The 16,518-nt window shown below is 50.5% G+C and overlaps 7 protein-coding genes across 7 annotated transcripts; 6 read left to right on the forward strand and 1 right to left on the reverse strand.

The window, feature by feature from the left end:
- Nucleotides 1-807: 807 nt before the first annotated feature.
- Nucleotides 808-2,670, forward strand: TrAtP1_011163 (uncharacterized protein; the record flags this gene model as incomplete). Its single annotated transcript, XM_066114994.1, has 1 exon — nt 808-2,670. One exon carries the CDS (start codon nt 808-810, stop codon nt 2,668-2,670), a length of 1,863 nt encoding a protein of 620 aa, XP_065971091.1.
- A 43-nt stretch (nt 2,671-2,713) lies between these two features.
- Nucleotides 2,714-3,646, forward strand: TrAtP1_011164 (uncharacterized protein; the record flags this gene model as incomplete). Its single annotated transcript, XM_014093321.2, has 2 exons — nt 2,714-2,783; nt 2,853-3,646. 2 exons carry the CDS (start codon nt 2,714-2,716, stop codon nt 3,644-3,646), a joined length of 864 nt encoding a protein of 287 aa, XP_013948796.2.
- Nucleotides 3,647-4,064: 418 nt separating this feature from the next.
- Nucleotides 4,065-5,210, forward strand: TrAtP1_011165 (uncharacterized protein). Its single transcript, XM_014093322.2, has 4 exons — nt 4,065-4,197; nt 4,275-4,398; nt 4,508-4,795; nt 4,856-5,210. Exons 1-3 carry the CDS (start codon nt 4,165-4,167, stop codon nt 4,711-4,713), a joined length of 363 nt encoding a protein of 120 aa, XP_013948797.1. The 5' UTR covers nt 4,065-4,164; the 3' UTR covers nt 4,714-4,795; nt 4,856-5,210.
- Nucleotides 5,211-7,649: 2,439 nt separating this feature from the next.
- Nucleotides 7,650-8,876, forward strand: TrAtP1_011166 (uncharacterized protein; the record flags this gene model as incomplete). Its single annotated transcript, XM_066114995.1, has 1 exon — nt 7,650-8,876. The coding sequence occupies one exon, from the start codon at nt 7,650-7,652 to the stop codon at nt 8,874-8,876; it is 1,227 nt and encodes a 408-aa protein (XP_065971092.1).
- A 130-nt stretch (nt 8,877-9,006) lies between these two features.
- TrAtP1_011167 (uncharacterized protein) lies at nt 9,007-10,365 on the forward strand (the record flags this gene model as incomplete). Its single annotated transcript, XM_066114996.1, has 1 exon — nt 9,007-10,365. One exon carries the CDS (start codon nt 9,007-9,009, stop codon nt 10,363-10,365), a length of 1,359 nt encoding a protein of 452 aa, XP_065971093.1.
- A 31-nt stretch (nt 10,366-10,396) lies between these two features.
- TrAtP1_011168 (uncharacterized protein) lies at nt 10,397-12,403 on the forward strand (the record flags this gene model as incomplete). The annotated part of the gene is made up of 1 exon (XM_066114997.1): nt 10,397-12,403. One exon carries the CDS (start codon nt 10,397-10,399, stop codon nt 12,401-12,403), a length of 2,007 nt encoding a protein of 668 aa, XP_065971094.1.
- A 573-nt stretch (nt 12,404-12,976) lies between these two features.
- Nucleotides 12,977-14,305, reverse strand: TrAtP1_011169 (uncharacterized protein). The gene is made up of 3 exons (XM_066114998.1): nt 13,454-14,305; nt 13,221-13,352; nt 12,977-13,154 (listed from the first exon to the last, which is right to left on the reverse strand). The coding sequence occupies exons 1-3, from the start codon at nt 14,301-14,303 to the stop codon at nt 13,099-13,101; spliced, it is 1,038 nt and encodes a 345-aa protein (XP_065971095.1). The 5' UTR covers nt 14,304-14,305; the 3' UTR covers nt 12,977-13,098.
- Nucleotides 14,306-16,518: the final 2,213 nt, after the last annotated feature.

Raw genomic sequence — 16,518 nt, forward strand, 5'->3', positions numbered from 1 at the left:
GCTGTAAGTGTGTGAGCGTACAGTATGTAGCTGTTCAGCCCGCAAGGATCAGGTATCAAAGAGGATTGAAAAACAAATTTTACAAGTCCCAAGACAAACAAACAATCGAGCAACGGCCGGGGTCAGAAGCCAAAAGGTTGGGCCAAGCAGCCGGCGGGGTGGATTATCCTTTGTTCCCAGCGCACGGCGCACGTTAATTTGCTGTGGCCGCCTGGAATTGGCATGAGGGCCCTTCTGCAGGCGTGGCTAATGCAGGTCGGCTGCCAGAAATACGAGAACCACCTGAGCGCGCCAACCCTTGCGGTCAGCATCTCTCCAATCGAGGGCCGCGATGCCGCCACTCCGGGCTGAGGGCAAGGGACAGGGGCCTTTGCGGCGCCGTAGCGTTGCAGCGCTGCTTCTCGACGCTGTGAAGCTATACGACGCCATGGACGACAAACGGCAGAGCTGCAGCATCCATCGCACGACTCTGCTGCAGCCTCACGCCCCCCCTCCGGCAAACTCTGCCATGTCCTTCTTTTCCGCTTGCTCTGCTTCTGCTTCTGGTTCCTGTTCTTCGTTATAAAGACATGAGTCTGCCCGCTCGATTGGTTGGGATTTGAGGCCATCCACACTTCGCTCGTGTGCGTGTGTGTGTCGATAGAGGAGGTTACACAACAACAGTCCTTGAGTTTAGCTGTTGCTGACACGCCGCCCTCTCCTCTATACCCTCAATTTGATTATTTATTGCTCTTGGTTTATACCAATTCGATATTATCGACACAAAAAAAAGGGCATCTGGGCGGAAATCTCCCAAATCATCCCGCCATGAAGTCGACTGCTGCCCTATTGGGCCTCCTCGGCCTGGCTGGCTCAGCTCGTGCTGATCCCACATGGCCAAACGCAATAGACGAGATTGAGGAGATCATGACCCAGCTTCAGTCGTTCCGCGCACGCAAATTTGCCGACACTGTGAGCCCATGCTCCAATGAGGCCTCGGGCCCCGGCCGACAGAACGCTGCCGAGTGGCTCCGTGTCGGCTTCCACGACATGTCCACGGCGAACACCTTCTTTGGCATTGGTGGCCTCGACGCCTCGCTCCAGTACGAGCTGAACGATGGTGAAAACACCGGTCCGGGCCACAAGACGACGCTGGAGTTTATGGGCCCTTACCTCTCTCCTCGATCTTCTTTGGCAGATTTGATTGCCTTGGGCGTCTATACATCCGTTCGCTCTTGTGGCGGCCCTTCTGTCCCAATTCGCGTTGGCCGAATAGATGCCACCCAGGCGGGACCTGTGGGCGTGCCCCAGCCCCAAAACTCAGTCTTTACCTTTCAGCAGCAGTTTCAACGCATGGGCTTTAATACCGAGGAAATGATCCAGGTCACTGCCTGTGGTCACACTCTGGGTGGTGTTCACAACACCGAATTTCCCACTCTTGTTCCCACCGGGACCGGTGCCGACGGCGAAGGGAGCCTTGACTCGACTGATGCCGTTTTCGACAACAAGGTCGTAACTGAGTATCTGTCTGGGAATACCACAAACCCTCTTGTTGTCGGTCCCTCGGTCAAGCTTGGCATGAACTCCGACTTCAAGGTATTCAATGCCGATGGTAACCAGACCATGGAGGCTTTGGCCGATGCCGACAGCTTCACCTCTGTCTGCAAGACTGTGCTGCAAAAGATGATTGAAGTTGTTCCTCCTGGTGTCAAGCTGTCCGACCCCATCGTGCCTTACAAGATCAAGCCTGTAAACATGCAGCTGACACTCATCAATGGCGGCAGCACCCTTCAGCTCACGGGTTACATCCGCGTCAAAACCACTGGCCTTGCACAGAACAGCATATCCAGCGTAACCATCACCTATAAGAACCGCAAGGGCACCACCGACTGTGGCCTCAGCTCTTGTGTTGTCACCGCCACCGTTCAGGGCATTAGCCAAGGTTTCGACGATACTTTCAACTTCTATCCCATTGCGGCCAACATCCTCGCCACGTCTGGTATCTCGTCCTTTACCATTACTGTTAACAACGCCGATGGCACCAAGGATGTTTACGACAACAACGGCCAAGAGTATCCCATCCAAGATGCAATCGTCTTCCAGGCTCCCCAGAGCTGCGTCCTGGGATCCTCTGGTGCTCTGACTGCTGTGGCTGCCGTTCGCAACGACCGTCTCAGCCAAGGTGCGCAGGCCAGAATCTGGTACAAGACTCCCCAGACAAGTAGCCCTATTCCCCTCCTGCAAAATACCACGCTTGACCTCCAAAAAGGTCAATGTGTCGGGCCTTATACTTTATTCAATGTCGACTACGCCATTCAGGGTGGCCTAGCCTACGAGGGATACGTCGATGTCATCAGCGGCGACCAGTCTGATAGCTTCAAGGCCCTTACAGGCATCGGTGGTACTTGCCGTGCTTTTGCCAATCCTGCCACATGCAATGGCGGCGATTCAGGATCTGTTGGCTCGACGAGCATCTCAACTCTTCCAGCCACCACTTCTGCTGCCCCTACATCTGAGCCTGCAACCAGCGACCCGATTACCTCTGACCCCCCTACGACGGTACCTCCTGCGACAGTACCTCCTACAACAGTGCCTCCAACAACAGTGCCTCCCACTACGACAGTTGCTGCTCCCACTCACCGTCCTACGGTTGGGGGGGTATGTAATGGTATCTTGCTGGACGGAGGGTGATGCCGTGCGTGCACTAAACGGCAACTCATACTCCAACGACTCGATGACTTTGGAAAGCTGCAAGGACTACTGCAGTAGCTACGTCTACTGGGGAACTGAATACGGTCGAGAATGTGAGTGTCTCTTATCTGGCTTTTATATACGTCTTATTGAACTTTGTAACTAACTCATGCGCGACTCAGGTTATTGTGGTAACACGCTGGCCAAGAGCAGTGAGGCAGCCCCTATTGGTGAGTGCAACATGGTTTGCGCTGGCGATGGCAGTGAGTTCTGCGGTGCCGGCAACCGTCTTGAGCTTTATTCAACAACTGTCACTCAGCCTCCCTCTCCCACTGGCACTCTAACTCACGAGCCCACTGTCGGTCCATATACACTGGTGGGGTGCTGGACGGAAGGTGAGGGCGTTCGTGCTCTGGCCCAGGATGCCACTATTGCAGAGAACATGACGAACGAAGCCTGTTCTGAATTCTGTTCAGATTATAGGTACTTTGGCACTGAGTACGGTGATGAGTGCTATTGCGGTAGCTTCCTCGAGAGCACCAGCGCAACTGCACCTCTGGCCGATTGTAACATGCCCTGCGCTGGCAATCAGTTCGAGTACTGCGGAGCCAGCAACCGTCTTGAGCTTTATATCAACCCCAACGTTACTGGCGGCTCGCCCGAGCAGCCCGCTGCTGCTGGTGACTTTGTATTCGTCGGCTGCCAAACAGAAGGCAACGGCACCCGTGCCCTGACTGGTTCTGCCAGCGCTGCAGGTACCATGTCGAATGAAGCTTGTGCCACGTTTTGCGATGAGTTTAAGTACTTTGGCACTGAGTATGGCAGCGAATGCTACTGCGGCAACGCTCTTGATCCGTCTTCTTTGGAGGCTCCCGCGTCCAACTGCAACATGCTCTGCAGCGGCAACGACCTAGAGTACTGTGGCGCGGGTAACCGCCTGTCACTTTACACGAAGAAACCCGCTCAAATTACATAGAAAGAATATGGCACTGAAAGGGTTGTTCTAAACGTATAGAACCATGTTCGATATTTGTCGTTTATTTATACCATTGTGTATACGGCGCCTTTATGGGACCATTTGGATTCGAGGGATGGGTATATAGGATAGGATATAATGCGCGCGACGCAAGGGTTTTAAGGGTTTTGAATCAAAGACAAGCGAGAAGCTACGACTATTATGAAGTAAATAAAGCAGCACTGATTTAAATATCATTGATTCATACACACCTTATGACTGAGAGATGCTATTGCCTAAAGGAAGAAATCGTTGATATTAACGATGCCATGCCCAGCGGTGATTTAGCGCTCATCAGTTTAGCGCCTAATGGGTATCGGTGCAGCTGCAGCCACAGCCCCGCGACGCGCTTTTACTAGTGACATGCAATCATTCATTCGTTCAATCCCATCCCTCGTTAGATTCACCTACAAAACCTCGTGTGTTTCTCTCCATCACTCCCATCGATTGCAGCTTAGAACTGCAGCTTTCCAATAAACATGGCCGACACCACACCCGAGCATGATCGCGAGGTAAGATTAGAAGAACTGATTGCTGCCCCTCTCACATTGAATGAATCAACCACAAGCTCACTGCAAAACACCACCAGCGCCTCAAATCCGCCCTCTGGTACGCCATAGGCCAAATCGTCGATGAAGAATCTCTGAAACGCGACCGCAATGCGACACCACAATTTATTGGTGCTTTGACCGAAATGGTCTGGAATCAAATTGGTATGTAAGGCCTTTTTTTCACCGAGCATCTCATGCTTTATACGTATATATATATACACGCACAGAGAGAGAGAAGAGAGACTCACTTCGTCTTACTGCTACTTGTCAGAAAATGTCGCCGTCGACCTAGAAACTTTCTGTAATCATGCCGGTAGGACGACCGTCACCACAGACGATGTGCTCCTGCTGGCGAGGAAGAATCCGGAGTTGCATCATATCATGAAGGAGTATGTGGATGGCCTGAAGGCGGGTAAAGAGGCTGGGGCGGGGAGTAGTCGGACTGGTGGTGCGAAGAAGAACAAGGCGAAGAAGTAAATTCTCGTTTCCTGGGATGCTGGTTTTCTTTTTTGCGTTTGTATCTGCGTATTAAACAATGTGGAGAGGGAGGAGCGACAAGGTAAGAACAAATTGAAATCGAGGTCGTCTTGGTCGATGTTGCTGATTATTGGGTGATTAGACAGGTATACGAGATGCTACAATTACTAGGGGGAGCATCACCATGTCCTTCGAGTCATGGCTTTGATCACGGCCTATATGGCCATCTCTCATCAAGACGCCTTTGAATGCGCAATCGTGTCAATATTACAACAATCTTTTCTCTCCTTGACCTTATACAGAAGCATAATTCATATCCGCGAAGCTACCCTTGAGCAAAGATCATGCAAGAGGGAGTTTATATGAAGAAGGATTAGCTATGAAAGGCGTCATATTCGGAGCTTACATATTGATATGTAATTACATAGGCTTGAGGCTCAAACACATAGCGTAGCCTTCACGTTAATATACGACTAGGGGCTACGCCAATTCTATTCGCCCAACAGTTCATGGAATCGGCGATGGGTGCTTCCAGACTATCCCGGTTGCTAATTTTATTTGAACAGCAGGGAGTGTTATTTCAACGTTAATAAAGGAGTAAAACATGGACGCGTAGCCACCTCTAAATACTGCTATACGATTCTCCATCAATCGGCCATTACTACTCCTTTCCATTAGTTGGAAGAGAATGGCCTGAAAATCGTACGCTAATGCCAGAAACTCCATGTCTAAATAGCTTGATCTTGAAGCACGCCATTAGAAAAAGCAAAGTTTCAGGGGATAGTGCATTTTATTGACTCAGGGGTTCCCAACAAGAGAATAAGTCCGGATTTTGGGCTTGGATAGAAGATACTCTGAAGCATGTTCAAATTTGCGTGAACTCTCATTCGACTAATTGCTATTAACGGCGTTTTGATGCCAAAAGATTTATGGGCATCATATAAAAGTGACGAGAGCACATGTAGTTATACATACGAGAGCAATAGTGTCTAAGCTAGCTCAAAAGCAAGAATGACATGGAAACAACTATGAGCTGTTATAGCGCAAGAGGCAGAGAGCATGGGCGCAGAAGATGGACCATGGATTAATACTTCTGCTACATCTACTGTGTTCTTTTCGCTTCTGTCATTTTCATCCACGACTTGTATTTTGCTGAAATAACTCTTAATGAGTCGGTAGCAGTGCTAGGTACACGTAGGCACCAACGGCTGGCGTTGCTACCATCGTATCGTGTGATGATACAATGAGACGGTCGATGCCATACTCGGCGAGAAAATTCATGCCAACGAGCATCCAGGGTCGTACGTCCTTTTCAACCCATGCCACAGCACAGTGTGAGGGACTGTCTTGGATCTTTCAGTACGCCAGCCTCTCTTTCACAGACGCCGTGACAGATGCCGTGGCTGATAAGGGGATATAACCATGATATACATGTAACCATGCCTGGGTATAGAAAAGAAAGGAGAGGGAGCGTCTTCGCCAATACGCTCAACACCCGAAACGAAGGTCTCCTTTCGCCGCATTCCTTGACAGTGGAGCCCCTCTCGCTTCCCAGATGACTGGTCGAGAAGCAGAGCCGTCAGCTGGATGCATGTATCGGCATCGCGGGTAGCTGCCGCTGAATCTATCTAAGCATCAGCACCCCCGTCAGTTTTGTCTCGGGCAACGATACACTGCCGCCTTGCACACCATCTTCAGAAGATGCTTGTACCACTAGGTAGTTTTGAAGGGGTAGGACTTCAAATTGTATTCAGTAGTGTACAGACCCTCGCAGAGGTACTTGAGCGAGACTCTCGTAACCTTGTAGGGATTGACCCATTTTCACATCAGCAAGGCCTGAATTCATCGCCATCGTTGACAGGGAGCTCCAGGCCGCGTTTTGACGTGCGTGCTACCAAGTAGCTGCTTCAGCCCTTTGGCACCAGACTGCAATCAGGTGGCTGCCCGCAGGCGTGGCGGGCGGAACCGCCATCTAGTGGCGGGTTGGGAGGCCGTTAGGGCGCCGTTAGGGCGTTTTCGCCGCCCACAAGGCAGAGCCAGCGATCAGTGATGTGCAGCTGGCGCGGTCTCGGTGCATGTACCTGCTAGGCCGAGGCCCGTGCCCAGGCTGTCGCTGGCAGGAAAAGCTGCTGGGGCGAGCTCGAGGGCGCCAAGGGCCCTTACCTAAGGCCTCCTGAGCAAATGAAAAGGCCTGCTGCTCTCCGTCATCCTGCATCCTGCACGACCTGCCCTACGCCAATAGCTTTCGCCGTCCTGCACCTCAAGGGAAGGGAAGCAAAAAAAAAAAAAAAAAAAAAACTTTGTACACCCTTTTCTGCTGGCTCGCCCATATCACAACATTCTACAGATGCGCTGCAGCTCGGCATTGCTCTCGATTCCAGTTCCAGTTCCAACTCGCCGTTCCGACCGATGACCCAGTCCGGCGTCCTTGACCACAGCTGAACAGCGACTCCTCTTGGCGTACCGTCCAACCTCGACACTCTCCCTGCCTCGCCTGCGAAACCGATCTGCCTCCATTGTTTCTACGCTGTACCACCGACTTCACAGCTCTGTCTGCTTGCGAACGTACTCCTTCTGCGCACGTGCTGCTGCCGCCATAGTCTTTCTGGCTTCATATACCTGCGGGAACCTTGATGTCCTGTCCAGGATACATGGTCCTCGAGGAGTGAGTGGTTGATTCTGTCTTTTTGTTTTTGGCCAAGTGCGGTACTCCCATCATAGCCTGCTCCGGTTGCGCAACCCTCCAACGGTTCGTACCGGCGAGTTCTGGCAAGCGCCTTTGCGGCAGCGAGATATCCAAGCTACACGATTACCTCATGTCCCTTCCAATCCCCCCGCTTGCATGGCCTTGTTCGACTAAGTCAAGTTCTTCATATGCTTACACGCTAGCATAGTCCCTCTTCGCAGCCAAGCCTCAGACCTTCTAAGACGAGCACATGTCCCCACAGCCTGGAGAGGATGTTTCGTCGCCGGATTCCATACGCCCCAGCGGCATCGCCAGCGTCTTCCGTGGCCTGACCGGCTCAAAGTCGACCAAGTCTCCGCCGCCGCTCTCGTCGTCGACGGCGGCGCTCCCAAGAACCGACTTCAGTAATGCCGTGCCAATAAGCTCTCGCGGCCTATCCGCAAACCATATGGATGCTTTCGAGCTTTTGAAGCATGGCAGTCAATCCGAGCGCATCTCGGCTGCCAACACTCTTAAATTCGCCATTAGCGGCTACCCACTCAATCCCGTCCTCGAGATATGGTATGCTGCCAAGGATCTGATTGAGCAGAGCAAGCCAAATGCGATGCGGCAGGCCGGCTGGGAGCTGCTGACGGAATGTGTCAAGCACTCTTCTTCCACAGATTTGGAGCGGAAAGAGTATTTTCAGACCGTGGCCGCCCCGGCGAATCCCGACGATTTCCATCTGCAGCTTGCCGCGCTGGTAGACCTGACTAACCGCGGTAGAATATTGGCTGGATTTGACTATGAACTGCTCCCCCTCCTCACAAAGTGGCTTCAAGATGCATATAATGCTGCCCGTACCGCGCGAAGAGCCTCCCAGGCCGCGCGCGGGCAAAGGAGCTCCAAGAACAAAGCCGCTGCAACTGGCGAAGACCAAAATTTCGCGCAGCTCTTTGCCTTCATCCTGGATGTCATCAAGTTCAACTTCAACCCCGCGGATGAGAAGTCGATATCGGACCTAATTGATTGTCTGCTCGATATCTGCATGAGTACTAGTGTTGAAGAGGATTTGCGTTCCTGTATATCCGTCATTGATGCCATTGTAACTTTTGGTTCCGTGCCCAGCAGCAAACTCAAGAGCACGATCCAAGTCCTCAGCTCCATCTTCTGCCTTGTTCAGAACCTCAATGACGAGTCTTGGAATACCCTGTCGAATCTCTGCCTTTCGCACAATGGCCAGGCGGCAGTCCGTATTTTGCTCGATGTTCTGCGCAACCCATCAGCGAATGAAGTCAGCAGCAAAGACATGGGGCGAGACTTTAGAGGCGCACTCGCTGTCCTGCAGAGGCTCCTGTCCAAGACTAAGCAAAGCGGATATCCCCCCTGTTCCATATGCGCTTCTGGCCGATGGCTTATCCAACACCCTCAAAATCTCGTCATCGCCAAGGATCTACTATGCTATCCTTCGCCTCATCAACTCTCTATTCAGCGATGAGAATGGGCAATTGCACCGCTTGATCCTCGAGGAGGATTGGTCTCCTCTGCTGGACACGGCAGCGGAATGCCATCGCAGGATTCAAGAAACCGCTGATCCGGCGGCAGGTGAACGGCCAAGTGATGAGTCCATGGATAGCCTCGTTTGTGAGGAAATACAGCTGCTCATCGCTCGGCTTGACGTTGTGGTGAAACAGAAATCGGGTGACTCTGTGCCTAGGCAAACGGTCATCAAGTTCTTCGCTAGCGTGCATCAACTTCTTCCCGACAACGCGGCATGTACTGTTCTTGACTATTTCCAAGAATTCAGGTGCTGCTCTCCGTCGGACCTGCAATGGGAAGCCAATCTGGCTCTTGTACTTGACGGCTTTTTCAATAATCGAAGCCGCTCGTCGGATACGCGGCTGCGAGCTCTGCAAGCTATGATGGATGCTTACGATCTTGTTGATTTGGTGGGCGACGGAGACGAACAGAACTTTATTCCTCGCCTTGCCAACAGCATACTCCAAAACATTGCTGAGGAAGCAGACGTCTTGGTCCTGGACGCTGTCATATCGTTTATGACCTCGGTGGTTGTTTCGTGCGATATAGATCTCTTTGACTTTGTTATCAATGCATTGCGAGCAATTGTCATCAGCAATCGACTAAAATCACCCATTACATCGCCTACATCGCCTCTAGTACGGCCAGGTTCATCAGAGACTGCTGAGCACACGAGATCACCATTAGAACAGTCGCCATCAAACGTTGTCACGAGGGGATATGTCCGTATGTTTATGCGGCTTATGAATTTCCACAACGATAAAAGCCAGAAGCTGTTCAACGTGCTAGTCAGCATTGCAGCGCTAGATCATTGCGAGATAGATGCTCGGCTGACAGCTATGAAACTGCTTTTTAGGCTTCGCGCTGACTGGGCGAATCGAATCTTCATTACCAATAACAGCGTAGAAGCCATGTCTACTGCTACTGTTCTGTTTCGCACAGAGAGTTCGCTAGCCAAAAAGCAAGCCGAAGAAGTGGCAAATATGGCTCGTCTGTCAAGAACTGAAGCGACCATGTCATCTCGCGGAGTACGCGGTGTATCTGCTAGCCAAGGCCAGACTGGAAGTAGGCAGAGTCAAATGTGGAAGTATCCAGACCTAGACGCATTGCCTGAAGCCGCCCCATCCTTGAATAGCCCAATTCTCAGATCTCATATTCACGTCGAAGGTGAGACGAAAGACGAAGAGCACGCAGCCGAAAGAACAGAGTATCAGCCCTGTGCTCTCAGCCTATCGGCCTGGCTGAGCACGGTCTTGAATATGCTCAAAGGATGCGACTGGGAGATATACAGCTTTGTCTTGGTCCATCTGCCATCGCAGCTGAGCAATCATGCAATCTTTAGAGATGCTATAAAGGAGATACAGGAACTTCGCCAAATGGTATGCGATCAGATCCGGCAGAACAGTTTCCAAGAGCCCCCCCAATGCCCTGGGCCTGCGCCGAGCTGATATCGCGATTTGCTTGTATCACAGTCTAACGATGATCCTCAGCTACCATGAGCATTTTAAGAAATCGGATGAAGACGAGATCGTTAAAGTGTTTGTCCATGGAATTTCTACCTGGGAAAGAAGCGCCAAGTGTTGCATTCACGCCCTGTCGATATGCTGTCACGAGTTGCCACTTTCAACAAGCAGGTCGTTGCTCCAGATGCTGAACCAGATGGCCGCCATCATCACGCAACCGTTTGTTTCAGTACACATTTTGGAATTTCTTGCCTGCCTGAGTCGGTTACACAATGTATACGTCAACTTCAGAGAAGACGAGTATAGAATTGTCTTTGCAATTTGCTTCCGATACCTGGACTATGCTAGAGAAAAGAAACAGATTCAGCAACGGAACAGCCATGTGGGCGAGCTACAAATGTCTGGAATGTCTGGTGGGTCAATTTCAGCGGCGTCCGATACGTCGCAGCCCGCTCTCTCAGACGACCTTCCACAATATGTTCACGCCTTGGCTTATCATGTTATCCTATTCTGGTTTTTGGCGCTCAAGTTGCCCGACCGTGTCAACCAAGTCAACTGGATCGTCAAGAAACTGTTTGCAGATACGGATGGCCCTGTGCATGCCATGGATGATCACGCCGTCACGTCGATAGACTTTATGCAAAGGGTCACGTTTGCAGATGTTGATGAGTCGGCAGAGGATCCTTACTTCACCGAAGATCGTTTTGGCAGCATTGCAGTCAAACGGTGGCTGATTGGAAACAGTATTGTGACCGTCAAGCAGGCCACAGCATCTGGGTGGGCTCAGATCATCAAGAGACAACCGTCAGGCACGTCGGCATACACTGTCCGCGAGTCATACCGACCTCCCCCTCCTCATCAAATAGAGAATCATGTCGACATCACTAGAGAAGGCCAACCTACGTCCAACTCAATTATGCCCAGTCACTTATTGGTGCAACTTATGTCTCCGATTCCGCAATCGCACGATTCTGCGAGGCCCATTCCCTTGCCAGACGACGATGTCACTCAAAGAACCCTTAGAGTCTTTGATCGCCTTTCTAGTCTGGATGGACACAAGGTCGGTATTATTTACATGGGTGAAGGCCAGACTGAAGAAGCAGAGATACTGGCAAACGTATCTGGAAGCGACGACTACCTTGAATTTCTCAACGGCCTTGGGACCTTGACTAAACTTAAAGGTGCAAACTTCAATACTCAGGGCCTGGATCGCGAATTCGACACCGATGGGCAGTATACATTCTGCTGGAGAGACAGGGTAACTGAGATTGTCTTCCATGTCACGACGCAAATGCCAACCAATCTTGAACGAGATTCGCTGTGCGTGGCGAAAAAGCGGCATATTGGTAATGACTTTGTCAATATTATCTTCAACGACTCTGGACTTCCATTCAAATTCGACACTTTCCCCAGCCAGTTCAACTTTGTCAATATTGTCATTACGCCAGCGTCTCCAGCTTCATTCCTGGCCACTAGGGAGGTGAATCCAGAGCAGAAGAAATTCTACACCGTGCAAGTGATGAGCAAGCCCGGATTCCCATCGATCTCGCCAGCATCCGATACTAAAATGGTCTCTCTGAAGGCTCTCCCGGCCTTCATCCGGCTCCTTGCCATGAATGCATCTGTTTTCTCTCACGTGTGGCATAACAGGGAAGAGGGCGAGCATATCAGCTCATGGACTGGTCGTCTTCGAGAAATTAAGCGGCTGCGAGAGAAACACGGGCCAAAGCCCGGCTCTGTGTCCTCGACGTCACCACCAACGCTCCTCGCCAATTCAATGCCTATCCAGCCGCAGCCTCTGCAGCCATTCCAAGATGCCGCTCAACAAGGTGGTAGCAGCGTGCGAGATAGCTTCAACAGCCTACGGAGGACAAGCGTGGCCACTTTCTTCACCAACACTAGCGAGCAGACATCTCATCGCTCGTCAATCCTATCAACGGCCCAGACGAACGACACTGAAGTTGGCACGGTGAATGGGATTGACTCGCTCGTTGAATCAGTTGACTTTTCGAAGTGGGCTTGAAGGGATTGTACAGTTGAATGTTTTTTTCTACTACTACATTTTTTTGGGCTACAAAACAGTAATCTTCAATAATAGAAAAAAAAATCGAAAGGAAAAAAGAGCGATTCGGACTGGGCCACACAGTCTGTTGCAAGGCGCGAGCCGTCATGTACTCGTATAGGCTTCTTTCTTTTTCTTACTTTATATTTTTCTTTTTACGATGACGATTTGATATCAGAGATAGAAGAACTCTGATTTGGGAAGCGGTGGGCGTTTAACACTATTAGGAAGGTGGAAAATCTATCTGGGTCTAAAAGTTTTTGTTTTCCTCGTCGTCAATTTTGTTTCTCTACGTTTGGCCCTTGTTGTATCTTTTGATCGAAAGTCATTTGCTGTCTTTTCTACTACTCTATCTATATATATATAGGTACAAGTACTTATACCAATTTACAAAGACGTTTATCATCTCGAGTAATTTCTTCCTTGGCTGTGCGGTCATAATTCCTATCTAGTTACCCAATTACCTCATATATTTATATGCTCACTTTCACACAAACCTTGCCTCGATCTGATATTTAGTCGTGATTCAACAAATCCATCCATTTTTATTCTTCTACGAGACAACGACATACAAAAGAAATTCTCTTCAGAGCCCACTCCACCAACCCGCACAATGTGGTTCCATGGTAATACGTGATCAATCGTCTCAGTCGCAATCAAGTGGTCGACATCTCTCTCCATACATCCTTGTACTGCATCCACTTTTGAAAGCCTATGGCAGTGTAAGTCAGGAAATTTTCCAAAGTCATCGTTGCCCCAGCATTTCTAAAAAGCTTACCTAGCGGGATGATTTCTCGCTGACCGGCTGATACTCCGTCCAGGAACATGCCTGTCATGCCCCGTTGGCTCAGTGAACGAGCGCATGCGAATATAAGCTCAGTGAGGATTATCTCTCGTGAATTGTTCGCGTCTAGCCCGCCAATCATTAGCAATGAAACAAAGCTGCCAAAGGATACGTATCGATGTAACATGACGCATAATAGAGAGGGGGGGAGAAGAGCTTGGACTCACCTTTGATGCATATGCAAGTTGCTCCACCGATGCTGCTGCTCAATGTTGCCGGCCAGGGTATATCAACTGCCGCTGGACTCTGTGCGCCAGGTGTGTAAATGATGGCAGTAGCCACTATTGTGTCGTTCTCATATGCAACGATGACATCGCCTATATATCCTTGTCTCAATGTCTGCGCATACAGATCATACCAGCCATGGCTGTGAGTACTTGTCGCAGGCTGGCGATGCTCGACGCTCAACACTTGCTCGGCATCGCCATCGACGCACTGCCTGAATCCCAGGCCAGTGGAATAAACTGTCATACTTGGTAGGTCCAAGAATCGAAGAATCCAGTCTGCGACAAGGCCACCCTGGCCTTGGTGGCCTTGCGTGCTGACAGGCCAGCCTCTTCTCTCGAACCACTGGTCCACATAACCCATATCGACCGGCACGCCGCAGAGCAGGCGAGGAAATGTCGACCCCAGGTGCAGTCTTCGCACACCTCTGACGCTCTGGAGCCTGCTGATGGCGGCATTATAGAGTAATGAGCCAATTCCTCGTCCTCTGTAGGCGGTTTGCACGATGACGGCGGCAATAGAGCCTACCAGAGCAACATCGAAGCTGTCTGCGAAAGTGGCAAATGCCGCACAAAACCCAACCAATGATCCATGAACCGGATCTCGTACAACGTAGTGCAGTGCGTAGCCATCTCTCTTCAAAAGAGACTCTAGAGTTGCTGGGTTGAGATGAAAGGGGTAGGGAAGGCATTCTTGCCAGAGTGCGCATGTTTCCAATAGATCTCGTTCGGCAACCCAGGGCAGGACTGGCCATGCAGATTCGGCATCCAATAATTGGTTCTGTACAGGCATATTCTGCACAGGCATATTCTGCACAGGCATATTCTGCACAGGCATATTCTGCACAGGCATATTCTGCACAGGCATATTCTGCACAGGCAGGTTCTGTACAGGCATATTCTGTATAGACATGTTTGCATATGGCGCTGTGAAGCCCGCGCCGCCATCAAGACACAAGTTGGCTGCAATCAGCAGCTCAGGGTTGGCATATCCGGCAACGTGTACCAGCGTCCTGAAATAGGCATTGGGGATGTTGTGGCCGGCAACAGGACAGCAAGCAAGGATTATGAGAGGTCGCGATTCGCATATCTGTGCCACAAGCTCAGCAAATCCCAGCTGGAGCGGGAACCCAGGACCGTCCAAATGACTAATCACAAAGATAACGACCTTTGATCTTCTGATGAAGGCCACATGGACACCAGTAATACCCTGGTTTTTGGTGTATGGAACATGCCGTAGGGGGATATCTCGACTAGTAAGCGACTGGCCGAATATCTCAAAAGGATCCCTATTATCAGCGGGATCATTACCAGCAGGCGGTACCACGACAGGGGTTATAAGAGTGACAGGTTTGTCCCAGCTGGGAATTCGAACGAGTGGGATGCAATTCTGATAGTCCCAAAGAACTGTGGCAGTAGGCCTCTCTGGAGCGCTGGGCGTATTTCCGCCAGGCCAGAATGCTCTAGTGGACATGTTGGCTCCTATAGCCAGTCGACTGGGAAGACGGAGAATTTCAAGCTTTGCGGATGCTACAGGCCTTCTGAAGATGGCTTATAGGCATCACACGGGGCGAGTAAGTAGAACCCTTGGCTTGTATAGCGACTTCATCAACTGATGCCACAATTTAGGCTATGAAACAAACAAGACTTGGACAAAAGGCCAGCGTTCTTGCGATGTAACAGCACTTCAACAGCCCCCAATACTTGCTCCAGCGGTTCCAAATTATGTGACAGACAATACTTGTGTGCAATAAATCGGAGGAATAATAGAAAGAAAAAAACGTCGATTGGTATTTCGTGACAAAAGCTCCTCCTCGTACAGCAGTGGATGCAATGAATAAGAACAAGGCTCGGACCGCCAGGCGCCACAATGCCAAATAGCTCAGTATGCCTTATAAGTACATGTAGTAGGGATAGCCCTAATTTTGCCTAGTATTCAACGGTTGGGCTGAACAAGAGACCAGGACTATCCGATGGATACAAATGATTCTCACACCAAGGGAAGGCTAGGGGGGAGGAAATGTAGGGATCAACTCCGCGTGGGGGTTTTGTGGGATTGACCATAGATACAACTAAAACTCAAACACGCCCAACGTAAGGTGTGGCGAACTTGCATATTTTGGTCCACCAGTAACCAAAGGATTTGGCAATTTGCGTCCATTAGACGAGATTGGGGCTGAGACGCGGCTGTCACCGTGCGAAATCCCTCAACTTCTGTAAGTCTTGCTTCGCTGGCCCTGACCCTGGCACAAATCAGGTCGAGCTATTGGAATAGGAAAAGAGGGAGAAGGCTCGTGCCAAAAGTGGCAAAGGTAGGCGCTGCGTCGTAAAAACTGGCCAATAAATCGAGGCATATAATAAAGTAAGAAGGGCACGAGGGCCATAAGGATGCCCAAAAGCAAACACAGACAGGGAGCAGGGAGCCACTTGGCTCAGCAACCCACCAAGAGCACTTATTTGAGAGATTGCCAGAAACACACTGCACCAAACAAGCTGTGCCCTAGCCTGAACGTGGTCAAGCCAGCATATTGCTGTTTTGTGAAGCAGGTACTAGTAGAAAGCTATCAAAGATACAAAGTAGATACCCAAGATGCAGTGTAAGTACGACTAATGTCCAAGCATGACTTGAAACGATAGAGAGGATAAGGCCAAGGCTATTCTGGGAAGCCATTCTTTGCCAAAGACGCAGCATCCACTCGGATAGAGCTTGTATAAGCCTAAGAAACTACCCAATTGCCTTGAAATACCCGTCGCACTTTTGCTGTCTTACCGCCATAGTAGTTTTCATGCAGTGTAACAACGTGTATAAAAAAGACCATCTCACGTCTTGGGTGGCCTCACCCACTTGCAATACGGTTGCCAATAAGATACAATCCGGCAAGCAGGCAAAGACGCAAGGGGCTCTCTTGTATGATGACCACCGGTCCAATCGGACGAGGCCCATGTTGCGTTGGGCAGACACTAGCCACTCAAAATAAATGCCTTCCGATAGGCGTCGTGACCAAGTC

Source organism: Trichoderma atroviride, chromosome 6, assembly GCF_020647795.1.
Source record: "Trichoderma atroviride chromosome 6, complete sequence".
NCBI lineage: Eukaryota > Fungi > Ascomycota > Sordariomycetes > Hypocreales > Hypocreaceae > Trichoderma > Trichoderma atroviride.

What these genes read in the sequence shown, in the direction of transcription:
- TrAtP1_011169 (XM_066114998.1), bottom strand. Translation starts at nt 14,303, where the DNA reads ATGCCTGTACAGAACCAATTATTGGATGCCGAATCTGCATGGCCAGTC. An exon ending in AACTTGCATATGCATCAAAG is followed by an intron (nt 13,353 to 13,453) that starts GTGAGTCCAAGC and finishes TTGGCGGGCTAG; the next exon opens with ACGCGAACAATTCACGAGAG. An exon ending in GCGAGAAATCATCCCGCTAG is followed by an intron (nt 13,155 to 13,220) that starts GTAAGCTTTTTA and finishes ACACTGCCATAG; the next exon opens with GCTTTCAAAAGTGGATGCAG.
- TrAtP1_011165 (XM_014093322.2), top strand. Translation starts at nt 4,165, where the DNA reads ATGGCCGACACCACACCCGAGCATGATCGCGAG. An exon ending in CACCCGAGCATGATCGCGAG is followed by an intron (nt 4,198 to 4,274) that starts GTAAGATTAGAA and finishes AAACACCACCAG; the next exon opens with CGCCTCAAATCCGCCCTCTG. An exon ending in AATGGTCTGGAATCAAATTG is followed by an intron (nt 4,399 to 4,507) that starts GTATGTAAGGCC and finishes GCTACTTGTCAG; the next exon opens with AAAATGTCGCCGTCGACCTA.